This window comes from Chelonia mydas, chromosome 9 (assembly GCF_015237465.2).
Source record: "Chelonia mydas isolate rCheMyd1 chromosome 9, rCheMyd1.pri.v2, whole genome shotgun sequence".
Classification (NCBI taxonomy): domain Eukaryota; kingdom Metazoa; phylum Chordata; order Testudines; family Cheloniidae; genus Chelonia; species Chelonia mydas.
This window is the reverse complement of record NC_057855.1, coordinates 63,011,238-63,037,228: the sequence shown is the minus strand read 5'-3', so window position 1 is coordinate 63,037,228 and position 25,991 is coordinate 63,011,238. Positions and strand designations below refer to the sequence as shown.

The following is a 25,991-nucleotide window of genomic DNA, read 5'->3' as shown; positions in this document are numbered from 1 at the left end:
GAAAACAGAAGCACAATGAGCACAGTAAAATCAAAGAGAAACCCCAGCAAAAGGTTTAATGAAACCAACAAAAAACTGTGTGCCTCAAACTTCCCTAAACTCTTTAAACCTCTTCTGCAGTCCTGTGAATCTAAAAGCTGCAACATTGTGCAAAGGCAGAGGAGCCTGACAGTGATCAGAAAAAGAAAAGGAGAACTTGTGGCACCTAAGAGACTAACCAATTTATTTGAGCATAAGCTTTCGTGATGCATCCGATTAAGTAAGCTGTAGCTCACGAAAGCTTATGCTCAAATAAATTGGTTAGTCTCTAAGGTGCCACAAGTACTCCTTTTCTTTTTGCGAATACAGACTAATACGGCTGCTACTCTGAAATCAGTGATCAGAAAGTGACCCACGGCAGCATGGCCATGAAATGCATCCAGTACACAAATGGCATAAAGGGAACTCTGTTTTGCTTTTAGTGTTGCTAATAGCATTGGAAGGCTAATTCTGTCTTGCAGGGTCTGATATTTAACTTGGAGATGTCCCCTTTTCAAAGCTGCTTTGGAAAAGTAGCTGATTACTGCTTACTGGATCTGAACAATGGTTCAGCTCTGTTACTTTCTTGAGGAGAAATGGATTATTGGTGATGTTTGTTTAGTGCCCGTGAGTTGCACAGTGCACTTATGCCCTGACTGGTACAAGGACCGACAGCTTATACTTAGGATAAGCATGAAAGGAATTACTGAGGGAATGAAACTGCCCGTACTCTTGTTGCATGCCATCTTGGAAAGCAATCCAGTTGCTTCTCTGAGTTGCACCTCCAACTGTCTCTTTTACAACCCTGCTGGTGAGTTCCTCATTGCAAGGAGCTTGGCTTAGCAAGGGGGGCTCCTGCTCTCTCCCTTGTGCCCCCCCTTCTTGTTGGCAGCCCCCTATGTGGTGGTCTCACTGTGCTAGTATTGAAACGTCCAGCACTGCCATCCCTGTAATGTTACCAAGCACAAATCTCCCCCCACAAGCACCTGAAAGGACATTTCAGCTGGGTGGAAACTCCCGTCACTACATATACCTCTCAACTGTCCCAGGTTTGCCTCTGGCCCAAGCACATCCCGTGTTCTCACTCCTTCGTTCTGGAAAATGTCTGACAGCGGAAAGGTGGACTCAGGAAACTGAAGGTTAGAGAAAATGTTATTTCTGTTCCAGGCGCCATGCTTGCATTGTTTGCAGATGCCTGCACTACTGTTTGTTGTCTCTCTCTCCTTCTGGGTCTGTGTTCCACATGTGGGCCTTAGTGGGCTGAGAGGTATATATGGTCTGTAGCCGGATCAGGATCCACCAGAGCCTGAAAAGGAACAGAGGGAGATAGATGGGAATTTATTCCTCTCTCTCTCTGTAATATTCACAGTAATTAACCCTGCGGTTTGTATTCTGTAAAACTTGGTATATTTCTGTGCCAAAATATTATTTATTAAAAAAAAAAACACTGTCAAAATTGTTTAGTGCGACTTTTCTTTTAACTGAACTAACTTGTTGGTTCCGAGTTACTCTGGGGGGGGGGGGTCAGCTCCTATTTAGGTTGGAGGACTTTTCTGTGGGCCCAGTTCAGCCTTGCACCTTGTGTAGTCATTTACATCAGTGCAAAGTGAAGCACTATGAAATCACAAGGGTACCATTTTTCACCCCTATTGTATGAGTGTAAATAGCTACACACAGTACAAGGTTTCTGGATGAACTGGGCCCTGTGTGCCTTTTAGGGACTAGCTTTCTAACTTGGATGAAGGTGATCAGTAAACTCAGCTTGAAAGGAAGGACTAAAGAACGCTGCATGCAGGGCTAGAGCTGTCATTATGCTTATTGAGAGAGAAAGAATGGCATGAAATTCATCTTTGAAACTGTACTTTCAGCTCATAGAACGCTGTGCTGGAAACACAGGGCGTGTTGTCTTCAGGTTACAGCCCAGCACTGGCTAGAGTCTGTTTTGGACTGTGACCTTTGTCACCCTGTAAAGTGGGAATAATGCTTACTTCACAGGCACATTGGGAAGATTAGCCCATGCTGTGATATTTATAGCGCAGCTCAAGAGCCTTGTCTGGAAGGCAATATGCACTGGTCTGGTTTCGGCCTACCAGTGTCCCTGCCAAGCAATCAGCTGTCTGGCTGACCATCCCCGACAGCCTCCCCAGTGCCAATGCACCAGGAATGAAAACCAGAGGGAAAGGTGGTGTTTGCTGATGGTGTATTCAGCGCAGGGAATGAAATGCAGTCCTCGCCCCATGGAGCTGACATTTATGGAGAGAATACTGCTAACAAGCAGGGCCCAGGGGGTTTCTTGGGTAATATTGATTGGCTGCAGTTATAGCCCTGACGTGAACTGCTGCCATGACCTTTCAAGCAGTGTCCCAGGCTAAGGTTGATTAAATGTATGCAGTGGTGATGTGGGGTGAGATTTCCACAGGGACCTACAAAGCATTCAGGAGCATTAAGTCCCATTGACTTTTGGTGGGACTTATGCTCCCAAGTTGCTTAGGCATCTTTGAGAATCTCCCCCATAAACAGCAGGACGGAGGCAACTTGGGGTTTATCTTAAGCCCTTTTGTGACCGGACTGTGGCCAGGAATTGAATCTCAAGCCCATGGCTCCAGGAAGGTGATTCAAAACTCCTTAAAACCGGCCATACTTTTGCATCATCTCATACCACTTAGCAGGCAGTAACCCTCGACAGGTTGATGTGGTGTTGATGGTGGCTCCTTCTTTTGCTGAGGCTCTCTGAGGACACTGAGGCCTGGCACGTGGGCTTGTGTTTGGATTTAAACTTTTCCGTGCCATGCCTGCAGCCCACATAAGGACATGCCCCTCCTGGAGCATCTCAAAGTAAAACTGACTAGAGATGCACCACTGAAACCGACCAGCGTACATTGTCCAGAGTAAAAGATGCAAAAATAAACAACCGCAATAAATGGGGCAAAGGAAATTAGAGGGTAACGTTCTTCAGTTTCCACGCTCTAGCATGCCACTGAGCATAGGTGCTCAGAGAGCCCAATCACGTTTTTAAAAATACATATTTTAACCTGACCATGTCATGTTTTTAGTAACAAAACCATAGTGTTACTGAGAAGGATTTCCACTGAATGGCAGATAGTTTGTGGAGTGGAGGATGGGGGGAGATTAACAGCCAGGCACCCCAGTAATAGCGCAGTGATACAGTACAGAGCTGAGACACCAGCCCCCTGGAATCCCCAGAGAGCATGTTTCTCTTACACTGCTGCCCCTCTAGCAAGTGCACGGTCCCAATCTATCTGGGGACTGAGTTCTAGAGCGGAGAGCCCTCCACTGCCATTGTCCCACTTCCAGTCCCCCAGAGTGCAAATCTAGTGACTATCAGCAGGAACAGCCGGCTGTGAGGGTGGAGCAGCCTCATGGGCAGCCAGGGTGTTGTAGATGGAAAGCACCTTAAAATGTCACTCAGGGGATTGTAACGTCCGATGGGGAAAACACAGTTGGAGCAGAGGAATTTTTCACAATCCTGTGTTCACACTAATACTTAGATCGGAAGCTCTCTGTTCTGTTTGTACAGTATCCAGCACAATGGAGTCCTGGTCCAGGACTGGAGCTTTTAAACACTATGGCAGTAAAACTAATAACTTCCTTACAAAGAATTGAAAGCAGTCTCCTGGGAATGGCAGAAGAGCATTGTCTTAGGGCCCTTATGGGAGGGAGAACAGTCTAGTGGTTAAAGCTTGAGGATTTTACTTCTATTCCTGGCTCTGCCTTGATGAAATGATCTTAGACTAGTCACGTCACCAAGTCTGCCAGATGGTAGCTACTTACCTCTCCCTGACAGGTTGAAGTCATTAGTGTTTGTAAAATGCTTGGAGGTCCTCAGAAGCAAAGTCATGTAGAAAAGCAAAGCGTCACACAGCCACTAAGAGTTAGCTGTTTGCCATGTCAGGGATTAGTGCTGGATGAAACTCTCCAGCCAGGAGGCTTGAGGGAAAATGCCGAACATATTGTGTGCATAACAAGGTAAGTGGATTTCTAACTCCCACAGACAAGAAGACAGGTGCTAATTAGCCACCTGCCATGTCTCATTAACCGGTCCTTCTGTCTCTTTAAAAGAGTGAAGGACAGCTGTATCATTCAGCCAATCCCACAGCTCTCCTGGAGCCTAAACTGCCAAAATGGGAGGGATCAGGACTTCTGGGGTTGACATCACCGTCCAGCTGATTGCAGGGGACCGGAAAAAGAGTTGTTTACAGGTTAGTAAGTTTCATTAATAAACTGGAAATAACACAAGAATACCATGAAGCTAGTCAGCTGAAAGGGGAACAAAGTTGGCTAGAGCAAAGGGGGATGGTGGGTTTGTGGCTTTAGAGAGGGTGCACAACATAGCAAAGTTTTAGTTTCCTTTCTGGAGCAATTCACTCTGGACTTGCCAGGGCTAACTACGTGAACGATTCCAGCTTCTCTCTCTTCCTAGCTGCGGCCTGACAAAGACATCAGGCTCCTGGCTTAGCTTTCTTGACTTTACTTTTTTTTTTTTTTTTTTTTAGTTTGTTTGGTTTGTTTAATGTCCATTTTTCACTCGTGTTGACTTGGAAGTGAAAATGATATTTTCTTTTCCAAAATATTGTTTTTAAAGAGCTCATGCTAAAATAAAAACAGATCACACTTTTCCCCTTTTAATCTGCATCACCCAAAGTGCTCCTTGAAAAAAGATTTTGGGAAGAAGAAAAATAATTGCAGAATTTGTACAAAGGGATTTACAGTTGTTGTCATGTACAAAGGGACAGTAAGAAATCGTAGAAAGAGAAGTTTACATCTGCATGTACCATACCCTGCTGAAGCTTGACCTGATAGAAGGCTGTTCAGAGTTCCATAAAAATTATTGTTGTATTTTTAAAAAAACCTCACAAAACCAAGATTAAGAATATCAGGTATGTATGCCTGTGATTTGCAGGGAGAAGTGTGTTTACAGAGCTTCCCTATGTTCCAGGGACAGGATCAGGACTGGGGAGGAATGATTGTTTATCTTGGGGCAGGGGCGATTGGCTGCCGCCTAAGGCGAGCTGGAAACAAATCTCTCTCCTGACTGGAGTTCTGCCTCTTGATTTCAGCATAAGCCTGGTGCAGTTTACCTTAGGCTGTTTCCCTCCCAGCTAGGGCTTCATTGTTATTTTCTGTAGGGAAAATTAAATGAGTTCTGTTTTTGGACGTGGGGGTTTCCCCTCTGATTTGTATTAGGCTGGCATATGTAATCACACACACACACTGAAGAGTATGTGATACATATACCAGCCTAACAGGGCAAAGCCAGCCCTCCTGTTCCTCATGGCTGGAGCTCAGCTCTTGCTGCTTGTGATATTACAAGGCCCCCTCTTGTGGATGTCAGTAGAGCTCATTCTCTACTCTGCCTCCCCTGCTATTGCTGTATGTGTTGCTCGCACATGGAGCCCACCTGCTTTTCCTTCCTTGGCCCGATGCCATGCTGCAAGCCAGGCTGCTCCCAGAAGCCTTTGGCACTAAGGGCAGAGCTTGATTCATTAAGCAGGACAATGCACTTGTTTCCGATAACACCTCTGCTACTTGAGGTGTCCTGGAGTGCTTTCTGCAGGGACGGGTTACCTGTGGGAATGCAGTCACTGTGCAGGCAAACATAGCAGTTGCTGGATCAAATTCCAATCTGGTGTAGGCAGATGTCAGGAGAGTTACTTCTACCCCCACTGGCTCAGGACGTGGCCTGTTAAGCAATCCATAATAGCTCCTACCCAACTGCCACAGCTCATGGAGGGTTTAATGAGACTGAGCACAAAACGCTGGTCATCCTTTACTCTCTGTGTAAAGCACATGACACCTTCCCAGTACAGGGAGCCCGAAGTGATCTCAATTTTTTTAACATATGATCGAAAGAATGGATTTGTTAGCAATGCACTGTCCCCTTGCCAGTGCCTAATAAGGTCAGTGTTTGGGTCAAAGCTGTGTGTGTGTGTGGGGGGGGGATCTGAAATGCTCCTCAGCACTTCCTGTCCCCCAGCTCTGCCAATGCACCTCTAGCCTAAATCGGCCCTCCCCCTACTAGGCACTCACAGCTCCATTCATGCACCTCAGCCCTCCCTGCCATTCCAGTCCTGCCCACCCACTTGCTCTGCCTATCCATCTCAGTCCCAAACCTTCAGCACCTCTGGTTCATCCCTGGGCTCTCCATGCAGCTCTGCCAGTGCCCCTTCGCCCTTGCTCTGCAGCACCCTACATTCCAGCAATGGGTGTTGCCTAGTGTTCCGGTCCTCTCTTTACAGCAAGATTGACAAAGATGAGACCAACGAAGTCACTTCCATGTGTGACTTGAACAGATTAGACCTTATGTCTTCGGAGGAGAAGGGCAGATATTCCACAGGGTCCTTAACGCACATTTAAACCCGCATCCAGCACTTGTGGGGTCACGTTACCTGGTGAAGCTTTTCATGCAATAAGGGCAGGTGGTTCCCTCCAGACAAGGGGCTCCTGAGTGCCCCCCTCAGGAAGGGTTGGCTGAGTCAGAAACTCTCTCTGACTTTTGATGCTTAAAATGCAGAGAGTCAGCCCAAAAGCCACTCCTGTTCTGCTGATGTGATGGGCTTATTCTGCAGCTGCAAAAAAAGCCCTGAAGAAAGGTGTTTGGTTTTTTTTGTTTTCTTTTTGTTTTTGTGTAGTTTTTCTTTTCTTTCTTTTTTTTTTAAAGAAGGAAATCCATCTGCTTGAGCGCTTCATTCTCATGTATTTTGACAGCTGAATTTTTAGTCTTAATAGTCTGACTCTCCTTGGGGCCTACGTCCTCATTCCCCTCTGGTCCCTGAGCTCTTTAGAAGCTGTGATATTTCCATTGGTGATTAGAAAACGAACAGGTCTTCCACTGTGCACGAATTGAGCATGGCTTCTTTTAATGTCGATTTTCTAATGACCCACATTGCTTTATAACACAGCAATAACCTGAAGGAAAAGACTATAGATTGCATACACTACAGTTGTGATCAGTGAGCTAGGGGTCTGGAGAAAGGGTCTCTCTGTGAGGGTTCATTGACTCTGGCATTTACTTTGTCTCTTGGTCTACCAGGGCCTAGATCAGGGGTAGGCAAACTTTTTGGTCTGAGGGCCACATTTGAGTGGGGAAATGGCATCCAGGGCCATGAATGTAGGGCTGGGGCAGGGGGTTGGGGTGTGGGTGTGGTGTGCAGGAAGGGGCTCAGGGCAAGGATTTGGGGTACAGGGTGTACTGGGGACTCACGGCAGGGTGTTGGAGGGCAGGGGTGTGGCAGGGGGCTCAGGGCAGGGGGCTGGAGTGTGGAGGGGTTCAGGGTTTTGGCTTCGGCATGGTGCTGCTTACCTTGAGTCACTCCAGGGTGGCAGTGGCATGCAGCGGGGCTAAGGCAGTCTCCCTGCCTGCCCTGGCCCTGTGCCATTCCTGGAAGTGGCTGGCACGATGTCCCTGTGGCCCCTAAGGGATGGGGGGGCAGAGGACTCCGTGTGCTGCCCTTGCCTGCGGGTACCTCCCCCGAAGCTCCCATTGGATGTGGTTCCCTGTTCCTGGCCAACAGGAGCTGCGGGGGACGGTGCCTGCAGGCAAGGGCCGCACGCGGAGCCCTCTGTGCCCTCTCTCCCTCAGGGGTCACGGGGACGTGGTGCCGGCTACTTCCGGGAGTGGTGCGGGGCCAGGGCAGGCAGGGAGCCTGCCTTGGCCCAGCAGCACCACGGGGTTGGTAATCCTGCGGGCCAGATCCAAAGCCCTTATGGGCCAGATCCGGCCTGCGTGGGCCGTAGTTCGCCCACCCCTGGCCTAGATCTACTGATCTCCAAGGCTCGCTGCAAGATACCTCTATTTTTTCAGGATTTGGGGGGCTGGGATGGAAGAAAGGACAGAGCTAGTTTAAGGATGTGCTCTGCAGACCGTTCTGGGATAGCAGTGTGGGGTACGTGCTGTTAAAGCTTGTAACAGGTTTTTAGAAGTGCCTGTCACTGCTTTAGCATCTGCATTCAGGCCCTGATTCAATACAGCAGATAAAAACCGGTTTGGTGGACTGGGACTCGTAAGATGTGGCTTCTATTCCTGTCTCTGCCACTAGTTTGCTGGATTATCCTGGGCATGTCACTTCCCCTCGCCATGCCTCAGTTTCCCCCCCCCCCCCATCTTGCATAATATTGTAAGGTCTTTGGTACAGTGACTCTCTCTTGGCCTTTGTTAGGCCAACAAGGATCATTTATCTGATCTGACCTCCGGCATAACAATCTGTGAATGGACTTAATCGTATGCATAAAGTTCAGCAACTGCTTTTCTGGAGTGCCCTGATGCCACTATGTAAATCCATGGAATGCCCACACTGTGTGCAGGTCTGGTCATCCCATATCAAAAAAGATATTAGAATTGGAAAAGGTACAGAGAAGGGCAACAAAAATGATTAGGCACATTAGGAACAGCTTCCACAGGGAGAGATTAAAAGGATTGGGACTTCTCAGCTTGGAAAAGAGACGACTAAGGTGGGAGGGGGGAATATGACAGAGTCTATAAAATCATCAATGGGGTGAAGAAAGTAAATAAGGAAGTGTTTACCCCGTCACGTCACACAAGAACCAGGGGTCACCCAATGACACTAATAGGCAGCAGGTTTAAAACAAACGTAAGGAAGTATTTCTTCACCCAACACACAGTCAACCTGTGGAACTTGTTGCCAGGGGTTGCTGTGAAGGCCAAAAGTATAACTGGGTTCAAAAAAGAATTGGGTCAGTTCATGGAGGATAGGGCCATCAATGGCTGTTAGCCAAGATGGTCAGGGACATCATCCCAGGCTCTGGGTTTCCTTAGCCTCTGACTACCAGAAGCTGGGATTGGATGACTGGGGATGGATCACTCAATGGCCTGTTCTGTTCATTCCCTCTGGGACACCTGGCACTGGCCACTGTCGGAAGACAGGATACTGGGCTAGCTGGACCTTTGGTCTGACCCATATGGCCATTCTTATGTTCTCTTGTTCTTCTAATGGGGCTCCAAGGAACAACTCAGTTGAGGATGCCATTGAACTGATACTTGTCAGGAGAAGCCCCCACTTTGACACTGTGGAACAGACCTGGGGGAACGCAGCTCTCTTGAGCATACACTTGAAAGCAGGAGATTCTAGCAGTTGATGTCAGATAAGTTTCTATTTTTTTTATTTAAGTAAAGATTTGACTTGATTTAATGAAGAGAGAACCGACTGACTGAGGCAGGTGGCAAAGGGAGACTGTTGATCATGGTGGAAACGGGTTGCTTCGCAGTCACCTGGTCCTTCCACTCCACCCACTGCTTTCTTTCACCTGCTGTGCTTTCTCATAACCCGGGTTGTGAGCTCTGGGGCAGGGATTGCTTGTTATACTATTTGTGCAGCACCTACTGCAAAGGTGCCCTGATTCTTGATTTTTGGGGCGGGAGGGGGCCTCCAGGTGCAACCGTAGTGCAAATAATAAAAACTTGCCCTCTGATGGCTTTGAAAGTCTCCTGCGATAGATTCTTTGGGCCAGATCTCTGGGCCTGGTCGAGCTGTGCTCAGTGCAGAACCTTGAATGAGGGTCAGGGTGGGGAGTGGCTCTAAGGTCTCTGTTAGCTCTGTTGAGCCTCAGCCTGGGGGCTGAATCAGCCACCAGTATGACTTAGAGCAGCATGAGGGCGGCTCTGCATGAAGCCATTTAGTCTCCTCTGCCAGCTGAGAATGGCTGCAGCGCATTGTACTCTGGCTCCATGCTATCCCAGCCCACTCAGGGTGTTCCCTATGTTTGCAAAGGAATGGGGCACATAGAACTGGCTACAGGGTTTTACAGCACCCTGGGATTCCCCTGACATCAGGGCAATCCCCAATGACCCTGTGCTCTTTGGACCATCCGAGTGGCACAAAGGCACTGGGTGTATGGGCCAGGATATGGCCCTCTTCCCCTATGCAGCAACAGGCTGTCGAGAGCAACTGCCTGGCTGATATATTTTTCCAGTTAGATTTAATGACCTTCTAGACACATTTTTAAAGTGACCAGCCCCTGAAGCCGGATGATAACTATTTGAAACTCCCATGCCTGGCTCAGCAGAGCCCCTTTACTCAGCCATAGGGGACCATGCATCTCTCCTATCTGAGGCCAGCCTTGGGCTGAGCAAACCCCCAGGAACATCTGCAGAGCCAAGCCTCTGGACTCTCTGATTGTGCTACCTGCATGTTGGTTTTGGGGGCTGTCTGCCCAGCCTGTGAGGGCAAAGGGATCGGAGGGGACTGTCACAAGGAGAAGTTGGCATCTCTCCAGGGTGGTGCAGTGCCATCCATTGCCCTGACACCTCTGTGGGTGTCAGGACAGGGTGGGGAGGAGCTTGTGCATCTCAGACCCCACACAGAGCCGAAGGCTTTGGTGCCGTGGTGGATTCAGAAGGCAAGCGAATGAGTGACTGGGCAGAAAATCAGGGCAATGCTACTAAAAATAGACCGGTGGCGTACTGCCATCAAGGCTGGGCCCCAGTGCGTTCACTTGTGTTCCTGAAGCTTCCTCCTCTGACCTCATCTCCCTTTTGGTGCTTCCGCTCCCCTTGCCATCCTTCGGGTGGTCCTTCTCCTCCTCTGTGAGGTTCTGAGCCGCACGGCGCCCCTGCTGGGCTCCCTGGGGAACCGCAGCCGTTGTTACGGAAATCCTGATCTAGCAGGGGACCGGCTAGTGGGGACAGGGTGTGTGGTGGGAGGTGTGGAGTGGGAGGTAGCCAGGATGACTGAGAAGAGGGATTGGATTCTCAGTCTCCTCTGTCTCCTCCCTCCCCCCGCCCCGGATGGAAATAGCCTCATTGCGGGCCTGCTTCTCAGTCCTTCCCTCTCCCTGCTGCTGCCGAACCTATAAAGAGAACAAAAACTGGGGGAGGCTTTTGAGCCAAGCCGTGCTGCATGTTTTCTTCCCAGCTAAAATCCTCTTTGGCCATTAATGCCTTCTCTGACACCTGGCTCTGATGCAGTGCTTTACATCCAAAGAGCTTAACAAAGAGGGAGGAGGGGGCAGTGTCATTATCCCCATATTACAGAGGGGAAACTGAGGCACAGAGCAGGGAAGTGACTTGCTGAAGGCCACTCAGGCAGAGCTGGGAAATAGACCCCAGTTCTCCTGAGTCCCAACCCAGTGCTCTATCAGCTTAGCTATGCTGCCTCCCCTGTGGCTGTGTGAGCTGGGGAGCCCAGATAATCTTTGTGCTTCCCCTCCACTCCCGCCCTGGAGAGAGCTGACTGCACCACAAACATGAATGAATTTGGTGTGATCTCCCTGGTACAGATGGGGGAATGGAGGTGTGGGGAGACTGACATATCCAAGGTCGCTCAGCAAGTCAGCGGCAGAGCTGGGAGCGGTACTCGGGTGCTTTTCTCCCCAGCATTTATTCTCACCCTCTTGCAGCCCCATGGAGAGCACCTCTCTCTGCTTAACTTCCTGCTGCACCCAGCCAGTGTGGCTTGTTCTGCGAGGTTTCTAGCTTCAAAAGAGCAGCTGCTGGGGGCTTGGGTGGCGGGGCTGTGGCTAGAGCCCCAGTACCCATCTGATGATGATGATTTTCTCTAGGGAAAAAGAATTGAGCTGTTTAAAATAAATCCACAGCAAAACTCTCTTGGCTGGAGAAATATGTTTCTTGAATCCTTCCTGGGTTGGTCTTCATACACTCCTTTACCAGAACTGCTCCCCTCCTGCTTTTCATCCTTTTTTTTTTTTGGTTACTTTTTGGGGCAGGGCCCATAGATTTTTTTTTTTTTCCTCTAATGTTTATTTATTAAGCATATTGGTCACAGAAGTTCCTAGGGACAACCCACATTCATCACCCCATCGTGGAAGGCACTGTACAGACACGCTAGTAAAGCTCCCATGTACATTTACAATGTTCCAGCCACCCAAGCCAGACCCTGCATGCACCTCCTGGATCCCTGGGGTTTTCCCCACTTACCCCAGCACTTGCCCCTTCCCCATGTCTAGTCCAGATCCTCTTGTCACATTGGGCGCTGCTCTTCAACCAGCGGCTGGCTGCAGAGTGGTGCGAAGTCCCTGTCACATTGTGCTCTGTGGCAGAGGCCTTTAGGCCAGCCTGTCATGGAGACTTAGTGAAAGGACAACTATCTTAACAGGATAACCATGTGGTGTAACACCAGTTTGGACATTGCTTGAGTTCTGTTGACTAGTAGCTTCTCCCCTGTGCTTTCTCGGTACACTGGGTGCCTACCGAGTGGGATATTGACACTGGTGGCCCTACTGCTTTTTAAAGCCCTGGTTGTATTCCCTGGCTACTTTTGGGATCATCTCCTTGACATTTGTCCTAACAAGCATCTCCGCTGAGACACAACCCACCTGTTAGGAAGTTCACCGTTGCACACCTTCAATCTTCATAGAGGATTGTGCTTTTGTCTGGGTGCCTTGGAACACATGGAATTTACTCTCCCACCCACCAAAGCCTTCCCTCTAGCTCAGGCGTTCTCAAACTTCATTGCACCACGACCCCCTTCTGACAACAAAAATTACTACACGGCCCCAGGAGCGGGGACCAAAGCCTAAGCCCTGCCGCCCTGGGCAGGGGGGCCAAAGCTGAAGCTTAAGGGCTTCAGCCCCAGGCAGGGGGCCTGTAACCTGGGCTCGGGCTTTGGCCCTGGGCCCTAGAGAGTCTAACACCAGCCCTGGCAACACCATTAAAACGAGGTTGTGATCCACTTTGGGGTCCTCGCCCACAGTTTGAAAAATGCTGCCTAGCTCCTCTTGCTCGTAGCTTTTTTAAACAGTAAAACTGCTACACCTATGGGGTATGTCTACACTACGAAATTAGGTTGAATTTATAGAAGTCGGTTTTGTAGAAAGCGTTTTTATACAGTCAACTGTGTGTGTGTCCGTCCCCACACAAATGCTCTAAGTGCATGTAATTGGCAGAGTGCGTCCACAGTACTGAGGCAACCATCAACTTCCGGAGCGTTGCACTGTGGGTAGCTATCCCACAGTTCCTACTGTCTCCGCTGCCCATTTGAATTCTGGGTAGAATTCCCAGTACCTGATGGGGCTAAAACATTGTTGCAGGTGGTTCTGGGTACATATCGTCAGGCCCCCCCCTCCCTCCCTCCCTCCGTGAAAGCAGGGGCAGATAATCGTTTTGCGCCTTTTTTCTTGAGTTACCTGTGCAGACGCCATACCACGGCAAGCGTGGAGCCCGCTCACCTAACCATCACCGTATGTCTCCTGGGTGCTGGCAGACACGGTATTGCATTGCTGCATAGCAACAGTTCATTGCCTTTTGGCAGCAGACAGTGCAGTTTGACCGGTAGCCGTTGTCAGCGTAGTCCAGGGTGCTCTTTTAACCGACCTCGATGAGATCAGGGGCGCATGGGCAAACATGGGAGTGATTCAGCCAAGTCATTTCCCTTTTAAGTTTCGTTTTATGGCGATTCAGTCCTACTGGCAATGCACTGTCTTTTAATCTGCAGCCAGCCGAAGACGATGGCCAGCAGTCATACTGCACCGTCTTCTGCCGAGAACCCAGGTGTTGACGATGGCTAGCAGTCATACTGCACAGTCTGCTGCCAGCAATATCTATAAAGATAGATGAAGTGGCTCAAAACAAGAAATAGACCAGATTTGTTTTGTATTCTTTTTCTCCTCCCTCCCTCCATGAAATCAACGGCCTGCTAAACCCAGAGCTCTATCCTTGAGGGGGCCATTCTGTTTCTCGCAAAGCCACCCCCTTTGTTGATTTTAATTCCCTGTAAGCCATGTTGTCAGTCGTCCCTCCCTCCGTCAGGGCAACAGCAGACAATCGTGCCGCGCCTTTTTTCTGTGCAGACGCCATACCACGGCAAGCATGGAGCCCGCTGAGATCACTTTGGCAATTAGGAGCACATTAAACACCATGCGCATTATCCAGCAGTATATGCAGCACCAGAACCTGGCAAAGCAAAACCGGGCGAGTAGGCAACGTCGGCACGGTGATGAGAGTGATGAGGACATGGACACAGACTTCTCTCAAAGCACGGGCCCTGGCAATGTGGGCATCATGGTGCTAATGGGGCAGGTTCATGCGGTGGATCGCCGATTCTGGGCTCGGGGAACCAAGCACAGACTGGTGGGACCACATATTGTTGCAGGTCTGGGACAATTCCCAGTGGCTGCGAAACTTTCGCATGTGTAATGGCACTTTCATGGAACTCTGACTTGCTTTCCCCTGCCCTGTGGTGCAAGAATACCAAGATGAGAGCAGCCCTCACAGTTGAGAAGCGAGTGGCAATAGCCCTGTGGAAGCTTGCAACGCCAGACAGCTCCCGGTCAGTTGGGAATCAATTTGGAGTGGGCAAATCTACTGTGGGGGCTGCTGTGATGCAAGTAGCCAACGCAGTCAAAGATCTTCTGATATCAAGGGTAGTGACCCTGGGAAATGTGCAGGTCATAGTGGATGGCTTTGCTGCAATGGGATTCCCTAACTGTGGTGGGGCCATAGACAGAACCCATATCCCTATCTTTGCACCAGAGCACCAAGCCGGCGAGTACACAAACCCCAAGGGGTACTTTTCAATAGCACTGCAAGCACTGGTGGATCACAAGGGACGTTTCACTAACATCAGCGTGGGATGGCCGGGAAAGGTACATGACGCTCGCATCTTCAGGAACTCTGGTCTGCTTCAAAAGCTGCAGGAAGGGACTTTATTCCCAGACCAGAAAATAACCCTTGGGGATGTTGAAATGCCTATAGTTATCCTTGGGGACCCAGCCTACCCCTTAATGCCATGGCTCATGAAGCCGTACACAGGCAGCCTGGACAGTAGTCAGGAGCTGTTCAACTACAGGCTGAGCAAGTGCAGAATGGTGGTAGAATGTGCATTTGGACATTTAAAAGCATGCTGGCAGAGTTTACTGATGCGGTTAGACCTCAGCGAAACCAATATTCCCACTGTTATTACTGCTTACTGTGCGCTCCACAATATCTGTGAGAGTAAGGGGGAGACGTTTATGGCGGGGTGGGAGGTTGAGGCAAATCGCCTGGCCGCTGGTTACACACAGCCAGACACCAGGGTGGTTAGAAGAGCACAGGAGGGTGCGGTGCGCATCAGAGAAGCTTTGAAGACCAGTTTCATGACTGGCCAGGCTACAGTGTGAAAGTTCTGTTTGTTTCTCCTTGATGGAAACCCCCTTCCCCTTGGTTCACTCTACTTCCCTGTAAGCTAACCACCCTCCCCTCCTCCCTTTGATCACCGCTTGCAGAGGCAATAAAGTCATTGTTGCTTCACATTCATGCATTCTTTATTAATGTATCACACATATAGGGGGATAACTGCCAAGGTAGCCCAGGAGGGGTGGTGGAAGAGAGAAGCACCCGGAGGGGTGATGGAGGAGGGAAGGACAAGGCCACACAGCACTTTAAAACTTATTGAATGCCAGCCTTCTGTTGCTTGGGCAATCCTCTGGGGTGGAGTGGCTGGGTGGCCAGGAGTGTTCTTGGGCATCTGGGTGAGGAGGCTATGGAACTTGGAGGAGGGCGGTTGGTTATACAGGTGCTGTAGCAGCAGTCTGTGCTCCTGCTGCCTTTTCTGCAGCTCAACCATATGCTGGAGCATATGAGTTTGATCCTCCAGCAGCCTCAGCATTGAATCCTGCCTCCTCTCATCATGCTACCGCCACCTTTCAGCTTCAGCCCTCTCTTCAGCCTGCCACCTCTCCTCCCGGTCATTTTGTGTTTTCCTGCACTCTGACATTGTCTGCCTCCACGCATTCGTCTGTGCTCTGTCAGTGTGGGAGAACAGCATGAGCTTAGAACATTTCATCGCGAGTGCGTTTTTTTTTTTTTTGCCTTCTAATCTTTGTTAGCCTCTGGGAAGGAGAAGATCCTGTGATCCTTGAAACACATGCAGCTGGTGGAGGGGGGAAAAAAAAGGGACAGTGGTATTTAAAAAGACACATTTTATAGAACAATGGGTAGACTCTTTCACGGTAAACCTTGCTGTTAACATTACATACACAGCACATGTGCTTTCGTTCCAAGGTCGCATTTTGCCTCCGCCCACCACGTGGCTAGCCCCTCACCCGTCCCCGTGGCTAACAGTAAGGAACATTTCTGTTCAGCCACAGGCAAACAGCCCAGCAGGAACGGGCACCTCTGAGTGTCCCCTGAAGAAAAGCACCCTATTTCAACCAGGTGACCATGAATGATATCTCACTCTCCTGAGGATAACACAGAGAGATAAAGAATGGATGTTGTTTGAACGCCAGCAAACATACACTGCAATGCTTTGTTCTACAATGATTCCCGAGTATGTGCTACTGGCCTGGTATGGTAAAGTGTCCTACCATGGTGGATGGAATAAGGCTGCCCTCCCCAGAAACCCTTTGCAAAGGCTTTGGGAGTACATCCAGGAAAGCCGCGAATGCCAGGGCAAATTAATCCTTAAACATGCTTGCTTTTAAACCATGTATAGTATTTTAAAAGGTACACTCACCAGAGGTCCCTTCTCCACCGGGCAGGTTCAGGAGGCAGCCTTGGGTGGGTTCAGGGGGTACTGGCTCCAGGTCCAGGGTGAGAAACAGTTCCTGGCTGTCAGGAAAACTGGTTTCTCTGCTTGCTTGCTATGAGCTATCTACAACCTCCTCCTCCTCATCATCCTCTTCCTCATCCCCAAAACCTGCGTCCGTGTTGCCTCCATCTCCATTGAAGGAGTCAAACAGCACGGCTGGGGTAATGGTGGCTGAAGCCCCTAAAATGGCATGCAGCTCATCATAGAAGCGGTATGTTTTGGGCTCGAGCCGGAGCAGCCGTTTGCCTCTTTGGTTTTCTGGTAGGCTTGCCTCAGCTCCTTAAGTTTCACGCGGCACTGCTTCAGGTCCCTGTTATGGCCTCTGTCCTTCATGCCCTGGGAGACTTTGACAAATGTTTTGGCATTTCGAAAACGAACATAGTTCTGATAGCACGGATTCCTCTCCCCATACAGCGATCAGATCCTGTACCTCCGTTTCGGACCATGCTGGAGCTCTTTTGCGATTCTGGGACTCCATTATGGTCACCTTTGCTGATAGCTCTGCATGGTCACCTGCAGCTTGCCATGCTGGCCAAACAGGAAATTGAAATTCAAAAGTTTGTGGGCCTCTTCCTGTCTACCTGGCCAGTGCATCTGAGTTGAGAGTGCTGTCCAGAGTGGTCACAATGGAGCACTCTGGGATAGCTTCCGGAGGCCAATACCACCTAATTGTGTCCACAGTACCCCAAGTTCGACCCGGCAAGGCTGATTTCAGCGCTAATCCCCTTCGGGGGTGGAGTAAAGAAATTGATTTTAAGAGTCCTTTAAGTTGGGGAAAAAAAGGGCTTCGTCATGTGGACGGGTGCAGGGTTAAATCGATTTTAACGCTGCTAAATTCGACCTCAACTCCTAGTATAGACCAAGGCTATGTTTGCTGTGTACTGTACCTTTAAGTTTTGAAAAGCCCCTCTTGATTTATGAGGAAAGGCTGAGGGAACTGGGGTTATTTAGTCTGCAGAGAAAAGAGTGAGGGAGGATTTGATAGCAGCCTTCAACTACCTGAAGGGGGGTTCCAAAGAGGATGGCGCTCAGCTGTTCTCATTGGTAGCAGACGACAGAACAAGGAGCAATGGTCTCAAGTTGCAGTGGGGGAGGTCAAGGTTGGATACTCAGGGGGAACTGCTTCACTAGGAGGGTGGTGAAGTACTGGGATGGGTTACCTAGGGAGGCGGTATCTCCATCCTTGGAGGTTTTCAAGTCCTGGCTTGACAAAGACCTGGATGATATGATTCAGTTGGGGTTGGTGCTGCCTGGAGCAGGGGGTTGGACTAGATGACCTCCTGAGGTCTCTTCCAACCCTAATCTTCTATGATTCTCCGAGACTGTGACCGTTTTCTTCTTAAAGGCACACTAGGGCTGCTCAGAAAACAAGCCTTTTTCTTGTAGAAAATTGCTCTGAAAATGGCAGTGGGGAATTAATTTTTGTTGAAATTTCCCAGAGGAAAACTTCAGCTTTTTCTCTGAAAGAAAATAAACGTTTGTCTGGTTTTTGACAAAGACTTGAAATTTTGTGTGGCCAGAACACTCTCTTTTCATATGAAAAAATAAAATTCTGAGTTGAATTGAAAACCCAGTTTTCCCTCAAAAATACAAACAAAACCTTTTTGGTGGAAAAATTTTGCCTGGCAGTACCATGTATACTGTGTGTTAAGATATAGATATTCAGCCCTGTCTGCAAAGGCCTGTACTTTAAGAATTTTGGTGTATTCTTATCACTTGGCTAATTCTAGAGGTATAAAAGAAAGAAAGAATCAAAATCACTGTCTGCTGGTGTAAGGGCCTTCTCTAACTGTGACAGTCTGAGGCCCTGTTCTTAGGCTAAGGCCTTTGGCTAAGGAGCAGAGGCAGCCATAAGCTAGGAAGCGAACAGTCACATCCTCACATTCCAAACTAGTCACACTGAAATAAGGTGCTATTGGGCTGTTAGGAATACAATCCTGTCCTGATAATGCCTATCACCTCCAGAGAAAGGGAAGTGCCTAGAAAATGTAAAAGGAAACTTTAGTTTGATAGCATCCTGTCTGGCAAGAACTCACTTATCAATAGCTGGGATGTGAAATCCTCACTTCTGTATTGTCTTGTCATTATAGTTCCCACTTTGCTATTGTTTGTCTGTATAATCTCTGTCTGGTTCTGTGATTGTTCCTGTCTGCTGTATAATTAATTTTGCTGGGTGTAAACTAATTAAGGTGGTGGGATATAATTGGTTACATAATCATGTTACAATATGTTAGGATTGGTTAGTTAAATTTCAGGAAAATGATTGGTTAAGGTATAGCTAAGCAGAACTCAAGTTTTACTATATAATCTGTAGTCAATGATGAAGTGAGTGGGTGGGGGAGAAATGGGACCAGGGAATGGGGGTGTGGAAATTGGAATAATGTTTGGCTAAGGGCAGGAATGGGAACAGGGACACAGGTGTAAGGCTCTGCGGTGTCAGAGCTGGGAAGGAGGATACTAAGGAAGGAAACTGGAACCATGCTTGCTGGAAGTTCACCCCAATAAACATCGAATTGTTTGCACCTTTGGACTTCGGGTATTGTTGCTCTCTGTTCATGCGAGAAGGACCAGGGAAGTAAGTGGGTGAAGGAATAAGCCCCCTAACACTGTGCTCTTTCCTATGGACAATTTACTACTTTCTTGCTCATTGCCATCTACTTTCAGCAGTAAGGAATGCTCTTTGCGTATGGAGAAATGTGAGTATGAACATGGTTTTCCCCTCCTACAGGAATTTTCCATTTTTAATCATTATCAGAATCTTTTTGTCTCCTCCCACCAGCTAATTCTTAGGGTGTGCCATTGTTTGGTTTTTAAAACAGTGTCTGGTTTTTTTTTATTGATTACCTCTGCCATTGGCCTGCTGGGTGACCTTGGGCAACTCGCTGCACTGCTCTGTGCCTCAGTTTCCCCAGTATCAGCCCCCATTTCACAGATGGGCGCCCTTGTAAAATACTTTGAGATCTGCCCATGAAAGGCCCTGTATGAGAGTTAGGGATTATTATTACGTTTGCATCTTAAATTGTGCCCACCGTGGCAGGACGTGAGAGGGTTTGGTGTTGATAGCTTTCTTTCAGTGCTGTATTGGCTCTTTTTTTTTATTGTGTGACCTCACAGGCTGCCAAAGTGAGGCTGGGAATGAAATGATGATGTGGCCGTTTCGGGGCCTGGAGGTGAACCGAGCCCCATGCGACGTGAGCTTCATGGAGGCCATCAATCAGCGCATGCAGGTGCCCAGCAGGCTGCAGGTGGTGCATGAGACCAACCCACAGGAAAAGGAGAGAGAAGCTGAGGAGCTTCGTCCTTCCTTTCGGATGCACATCCCTGATAGGCTGTCGCTGGCAGGTGATGGAATGGGCCGGCTCTGACTGGACATGGACTAGCACAGAGCATCAAATGCAATGGACTCTGTGTAGCATCCCCCATTGGCCGATCCCAACACACTTTGCACTGAGAGTGGGGACCGAGGGTTTGTTTGGGAGAATTGCATCGGCGGCTGCCGTGTGAGAGGCAAGAAGGGGGAAAAGCAGGGGCTGGAGTGGCGAAGAGGCAAAAGATCTCTGTCTTCCTGTAGCATGAGGGAGGTGTGGGGAGGAGTGTTAGAATGATGGGGAAAGCGAGTGGGAAGTGATGATCATCACACCCTAGTAAAGGTGCCAAAGGGCCCAATGGCAGGGAGGGAATGGGCTCCAGAGAGATGAGGGAGGAGAGGTTACACTTTCCAAGTGTGGAGAGAAGATGCAGGAGAAGGTAGCTGTGCAATATGGCGGTTTAGCTGGAGCAGCATGAGTCTATGGAGAACTTTGAAAGCCATGTGGGAAATTGTGGATTTAGGTCTAGAAGTGGATATGAAGCTAGAGATGGTGATGGAGGCGGGAGTAATGTAGCTTTCTGGGGCAGCAGAGTCGTCCTGCTGCTGCATTCTGGGCCCTAGACAGCAAGGACCCAAGAGAGACTAAATTAGCCAAGAGGAAGTGCCAGAGATATGAATGAGGGTTAAAGCAGGGCCACGGTGAGGCTGGTTCTGGCAGTGCTTGTGGAGCTGGTGACAGGCAGGCTTGCAGATGTGGGAGCAAAAGCGTTTGGGGTCCAGAATTGCTCTGATTGTGCAGCCTCAGGGGCAGAGGGCTTGAGGTGGGTGTTGTTCAGCCAAGGTTAATGAGTGTGCATGCACTCATCAGAGAGGGATAGGGTGGAGGAGGGAAAGATCTAAGATCCTCTTGGTGCCACTCAAGCTGGCTAATATCTTGGAGTCCCTGCTTGGGGGAGGTGGAGCTACAATCTGCATTATCCAGATCTCCCCCCCCCCCCACCCCTTGGTAGAGTCTCCTCCTTGGGATGCCAGGTAAACAAGGACCCAGGGCCCCTACTCTTTGAACACCAACGCCCAAACTGCAGTGTACTAGCCACTTTGGAGCTATATAGTAAGTGACTTTCCTTCTCTGTGCCTTGAGAGTAAGGCTGGCTTATCCTCAGCACAGCTGGTGGTGTGTGTCCAAGGAATGCTTTTTTTTAGAGACTTGGAGGTAAAACTCTGATTTACTTCTCTGGAGCCCGGCTTTTGGGGAGATTGAACATGCTGACTGGTAGCCAACTGCTGCCGTCAGTGCCAGATGGCTCTACTTGTTTTCATGGGCCTTAGAGGCTAAATAGGGGCACGGTTAGACTCTGCCTGAAGCAGTGAATGTCTTAGAGGAGTTTTGTCATCATTCTCCATTCAGTTTCCGGTCCATGTGGGTGTAAGAATTCCAGCATGGGATTTCCATGTGCCTGTGGGTGAGTAGTTTGAAGCCTGCCCCACTTTCAGCTAAGGGGAAGAGTGCTCCAGTGATTGTTGGAGGGAGGGAGGTGGGGAGGAAATCCTGAAATGGATTTCTATGGGAAAACCTGGAACAGGCACCAGATAAAGACTGCAGACAATGACTGTCAAAGCTGCAGGGGTGTGGGTGGTTTTGGTTTTGGTTTTTTTTGTGTGTTTTTGTTTTTCTGGAGGGGTACTGTATTGGTAGCCATAGAAACACAGGGATTTTGACATCACTTCCACCCCCCGCCCCCAGTCTGAACACGATGCTATTATGTTCTGGGACATAGGCAAATGTTTTTAACTGTCCGCTCTTTCCTCTCTGTAGAGATGATGGATGATAGTCGAAGGCCTCTCCTGTTGGACCAGCTAAGGCAGCACCCCTCTATTGTGCATATGCCTCAGAACCCTTCCACCCAGCCTACAGGATTTGGGGAGCTCCTGTTTCTGGACACCACGACCCAATCAGGCACCCAGAAACGCAAGCGATCGGTACTGTATCTGGAACAGACTTGGGCACCCATAACAAGGCAGTCTTCCAGAGGAAAAATTCCTGGGATAGTGAAATTGTCCCCAGTGTCATCTTCCTCCTGCATCCCATAGCCCACCTGATAGTGCCCCGTACTTGTGACGAAGTCCTGATTTAAGTGACAAGACAGACAATGTGTAAAAGGAGAGCTCCCACCTCTGCAGAATAGCTCGATAGGATGACTCATGTCGCAGTCTACTGCTGTGAACTCTGGTTCTGTCCAGAACAAGAGATCTTTGGAGGGGTTCTCTCTGAATTCATTTTTACCCCACCACTAATGTCCACTGCTGTTATCTCCTCTGGGCAGAATGTGTTCTGGTGCCACTTTGTTTCATGTGGTGTGTCCAGTGCTTAATTTGTAATGAAAGAGGTGCCAGGGCTCAAGCAATTTTTTTTTTTTTTTACAGTCCTAATTGATACTGCAAGCCCAGAGGTGCCATAGCTACGAACTGCCAAGCCTAGTGGTGCTGGGGCTCAGACCTGGCACAAATTAAGCACTAGGTGTGTCCCAAATATAGGCCAGCTGGGTGGTGGGATCCCTTTTCAACCCTCCTACTGTGTCAAACAGGAAAAGAAGTTAGTTTTGTCAGTACTTGGGGTCAAAACAGTGCTCAATAATCCAGAGACATTTTTACTCTAAAGCAAAACTAATCTAGAAGAAAGAAGCTGTCTTTCGTTCTCCAACGCTTACAGGTAGAAACTTGCGTCTTTAGTCATCCAGACATTCCAACCAGGTGTTCTCTAAGGCACCTTCATCCCCTGGAGCGTTACAGGAGTGCTAAGATATGTAGAGCTTAATTTCTTTCTCTTCAGAGCTCACTCATTAATCTAAATGCCAGCTCCAACTTTTCTGGCTCCAGTCAGGTCCTGGCTGTGAACTGAAACCAAGGGAAATGTTTCCACAGCCAGCTGTGAAAGGAAGCTACCAAATTTCATGTAGCTCTACTGTGGGTGATAAGGAAATGCTGCTGCTGGGAACGGATGACACTGCGTGGGATGGTCACATATGCACTTCAGGCCCAAGGTCAAGGTTGTTCCATAAAACCTGATGGTAGTGGAAATATTTCCAAGAAAGGTTGGCTCACTGGGCCTTCTCCTGCTCCTATGGAATGGCAAAACTCATCTGTTTCCACCCGGCCCCCCTTGTATATTTTAAGTCTCCTCATATGCTATGGCAGGAGGCTACTCTATGATCAAACCAAGGCATAAACAGGTCAGTCTAGCTTTGCTGTCTGAGCCAAATGAAATGCAAGAGAATAAACAAACTTCAAACAAGGTTGTATACAAATTCTTTCAGCTTCAATAAGGGGTTTCATTTGAATATGACGTTTGCATTGAGACTGTGTCCTTTTTATGTATTCTCATGGAACAAGGCTGATCATGGGCAAGGCTGGTGTGGAGATGCATTCTGGCATATGCTGTTCCAGGATCTAAACACAATATGTCACATTAATGCCTTTATGGCCTGAATGCTTGTATAATTATGACATAATATATTATGTGTCGCACTGTATAAGAAGCGGGCTAAGATAACTACTGTGTAGGCCGGGAGGCTGTTGCATAAATAGGTTATTATGGTACCCCAGTGGCAGAGTATGAATTTGAAATTGTTGCCACAGTCCTTACTCAAGGCAAAACTCCCATTGATGCCAGTGGGTCTTTACTGGAGTGAAGACCATGGGATCAGGCCCACGTGGCCGTGAAAGCACATTCGTTTACTGTGATAAAACCCACTTGGCACTGCAGTTTCACAGTAGATATGGTGGGGCTGCAATAGAGCTGTAGCAGTTCTAATGAATTACTGGGGTTGTTGCCCTCCGCTGCCTCCTACCCCTGGCTGACAATGGCAGAGCATAGGGGATGCTGTGGGATCACTGAAGGGTTGAATGAGGGGAATGACTCGCAGAGTCAGTACTAATACTCTGGTTTGTGTGTGCGTTCTAACAGACCCACCATGGCAGACTGCGGAAGGAGAGAACTCCGAGCGAGACCCCCCAGATTGCCTTGCGTTGCACGAACCAGAAGCCTGACCGGTGAGAACTGCCAGGGGTTAATTCCCAGGCTGAATGCTCAGCCTCTTATTGTGTTCAGATGGCCCATCGGCCCAGCAGAACTCTCACGCTATGGAAGGCATGATCCCCATCCATCTAAGGGTATTGACAGGCAGCAGCATGGAAGGAAGGGACCAAGCCCATGTTGGCAAGTTCTAGTGAAATGCTCTTATTAAATGATGTCCCAGCATCAGATGACCCATCCTCTCATGTGTGTGATCCTCCGTACGAGGTGCTCTCAGCTCACTGAGGGCTCAAGGCCTTGTCAGCCCTTGGCCTGACTATCCTGCTGAAAGGTGTGGCTGATGCTTGGTCAGCCTTGACCAGCTCAGGCTGGACAGGCCGTGTTTCTCAGAGCCATGTTGATCTCCCTCCTTGATCTTTAACAGCACGCTGGCCTTCTCTCGCACCGTCCATCTTTGAAGGCTGGAGCCCTTCACCAGCAATACGTTAAGATTCTGAACACCTTCCTGAGCTAGGCGTCATCTCTGTTTTACTGAGGCACAGAGAGGTTGCCCCAGTGTTACACTAGCACATCCGTAGCAGAGCCAAGGATAGAACTTGAGCCTGCTGACTCCTGGAAACACAATCCTCCTTTCCCTTTTACTAATGCTATGAAGGCTGACTTTGCCAAGGGCTGGCAGGGCATGGTATGCAAGGATGGCTGTCCCTGATTACATCATTCACAGAAGCTAATAGTCAGATACCACAGTAGTGAGTGTAGTATAAGCAGATGGGTCACCAATCTATTGACTCTGAGCTGGTGATCCTGGTTGAGCATAACTATCATAGAATGATAGAAGCAAAGATCTTAAAAGATAATCTAAGCCATAGCCTGCGCCAAGACTGGACCAAGTATACCTAGACCATCACCTGTTCTTACAAACCTCCAATGAGGGGGGGTTCCACAGCCTCCCTTGGTTACCTATTTCAGTACTCAACTATCCTTAGACTTAGAAAGTTTTTCCTAATATCTAATCTAAATCTCCCGTGCTGATTACTTCTTGTCCTATCTTCAGTGGACCATGGAGAACAATTGATCACTGTCCTCTTTATAACAGCCCTTAACATATTTGAAGAGTGTTAGCAGGTTTCCCCTCAGCCTTCTAGTCTCAAAATTAAACATGCTCAGTTGGTCAGGTTTTCTAAACCTTTGATCATTTTTGTTGCTATCCTCTGGACTCTCAAAAAGATATGGGAAAACTGGAGAGAGAGAAAGCGTGATGCCTAAAACTGGACACAATACTCCAGTGGAGGCCTCAGGGCTGAGTAGCATGGGATAATGACTTTGCCGGTCTCATACGATACTTCTGTTAATACCCCCCTGCCCTCCCCGAGCATGGTATTAAGCCTTTTTTGCAGCTGCGTCACTTTCTTGGCTCCTAGTGAATCACAGACTGACTATCACCCCTAGATCCTTTTCAGCAGTACTACTGCCTAGCAAGTTATAACCCATTTTGTAGTTGGGAAGGAAAAATAAAATGCACAAGTGAAGTACTTTGCACTTGTCTCTATTGAATTTTATCTTGTCGAATTCAGACGAATTGTCCAATTTGTCCAGGGCATTTTGAATTCTAATCCTGTCCTCCAAAGAGCTTGCAATCCCTCACAGCATAGTGTTATAAAATCTGCAGATAAGCACATTCTTCACTTCGTTATCCAAGTAATTAATGAAATATTAAATCGTGCCAGACCTCCTGATGGACCCCACTCGATCCTCTCCCAGTTTGACAGCGAGCCATTGATAACTACTCTGAGTATGATCTTTCAACCAGTTGAGCATCCTCTTTATAGTTGTTTCACCTAGACCCCATTTTGCTAGTTTACTTATGAGAATGTCGTCATGTGGGACTGTCCCAAGCCTTTTTAAAATCCAGATCTATCACATCTACTGCTCCGCCACCCCCAGTTCACTAGGGCAGTAACCCCATCAAAGAAGGAAATTAGGTTGGTTTGGCATTTGTTCTTGACAAATCCATGTTGGTCATTACTTATTACCCTATTGTGTTCTAGGTGCTTACAAACTGATTAATAATTTAGTTCAGTATCTTTCCAAGTATCGAAGTTAGGCTGATTGGTCTATAATTTCCTGG

At 48.5% G+C, this 25,991-nt stretch overlaps 1 protein-coding gene across 3 annotated transcripts in view; it reads left to right on the top strand.

Moving 5' to 3' along the window:
• Positions 1–4,089: 4,089 nt before the first annotated feature.
• LOC102929334 (mitochondrial fission factor) overlaps positions 4,090–25,991 on the top strand; it is a 28,127-nt gene continuing 6,225 nt past the window's right edge. For all 3 annotated transcript variants that reach the window (XM_027826392.3, XM_007063937.4, XM_043522149.1), the window contains exons 1-4: positions 4,090–4,238; positions 19,635–19,862; positions 21,647–21,810; positions 23,795–23,880. In XM_027826392.3, coding sequence (XP_027682193.2) covers positions 19,661–19,862; positions 21,647–21,810; positions 23,795–23,880 — 452 coding nt within the window. In that variant the 5' untranslated portion in view covers positions 4,090–4,238; positions 19,635–19,660. The remainder of the gene's footprint in view (positions 4,239–19,634; positions 19,863–21,646; positions 21,811–23,794; positions 23,881–25,991) is intronic.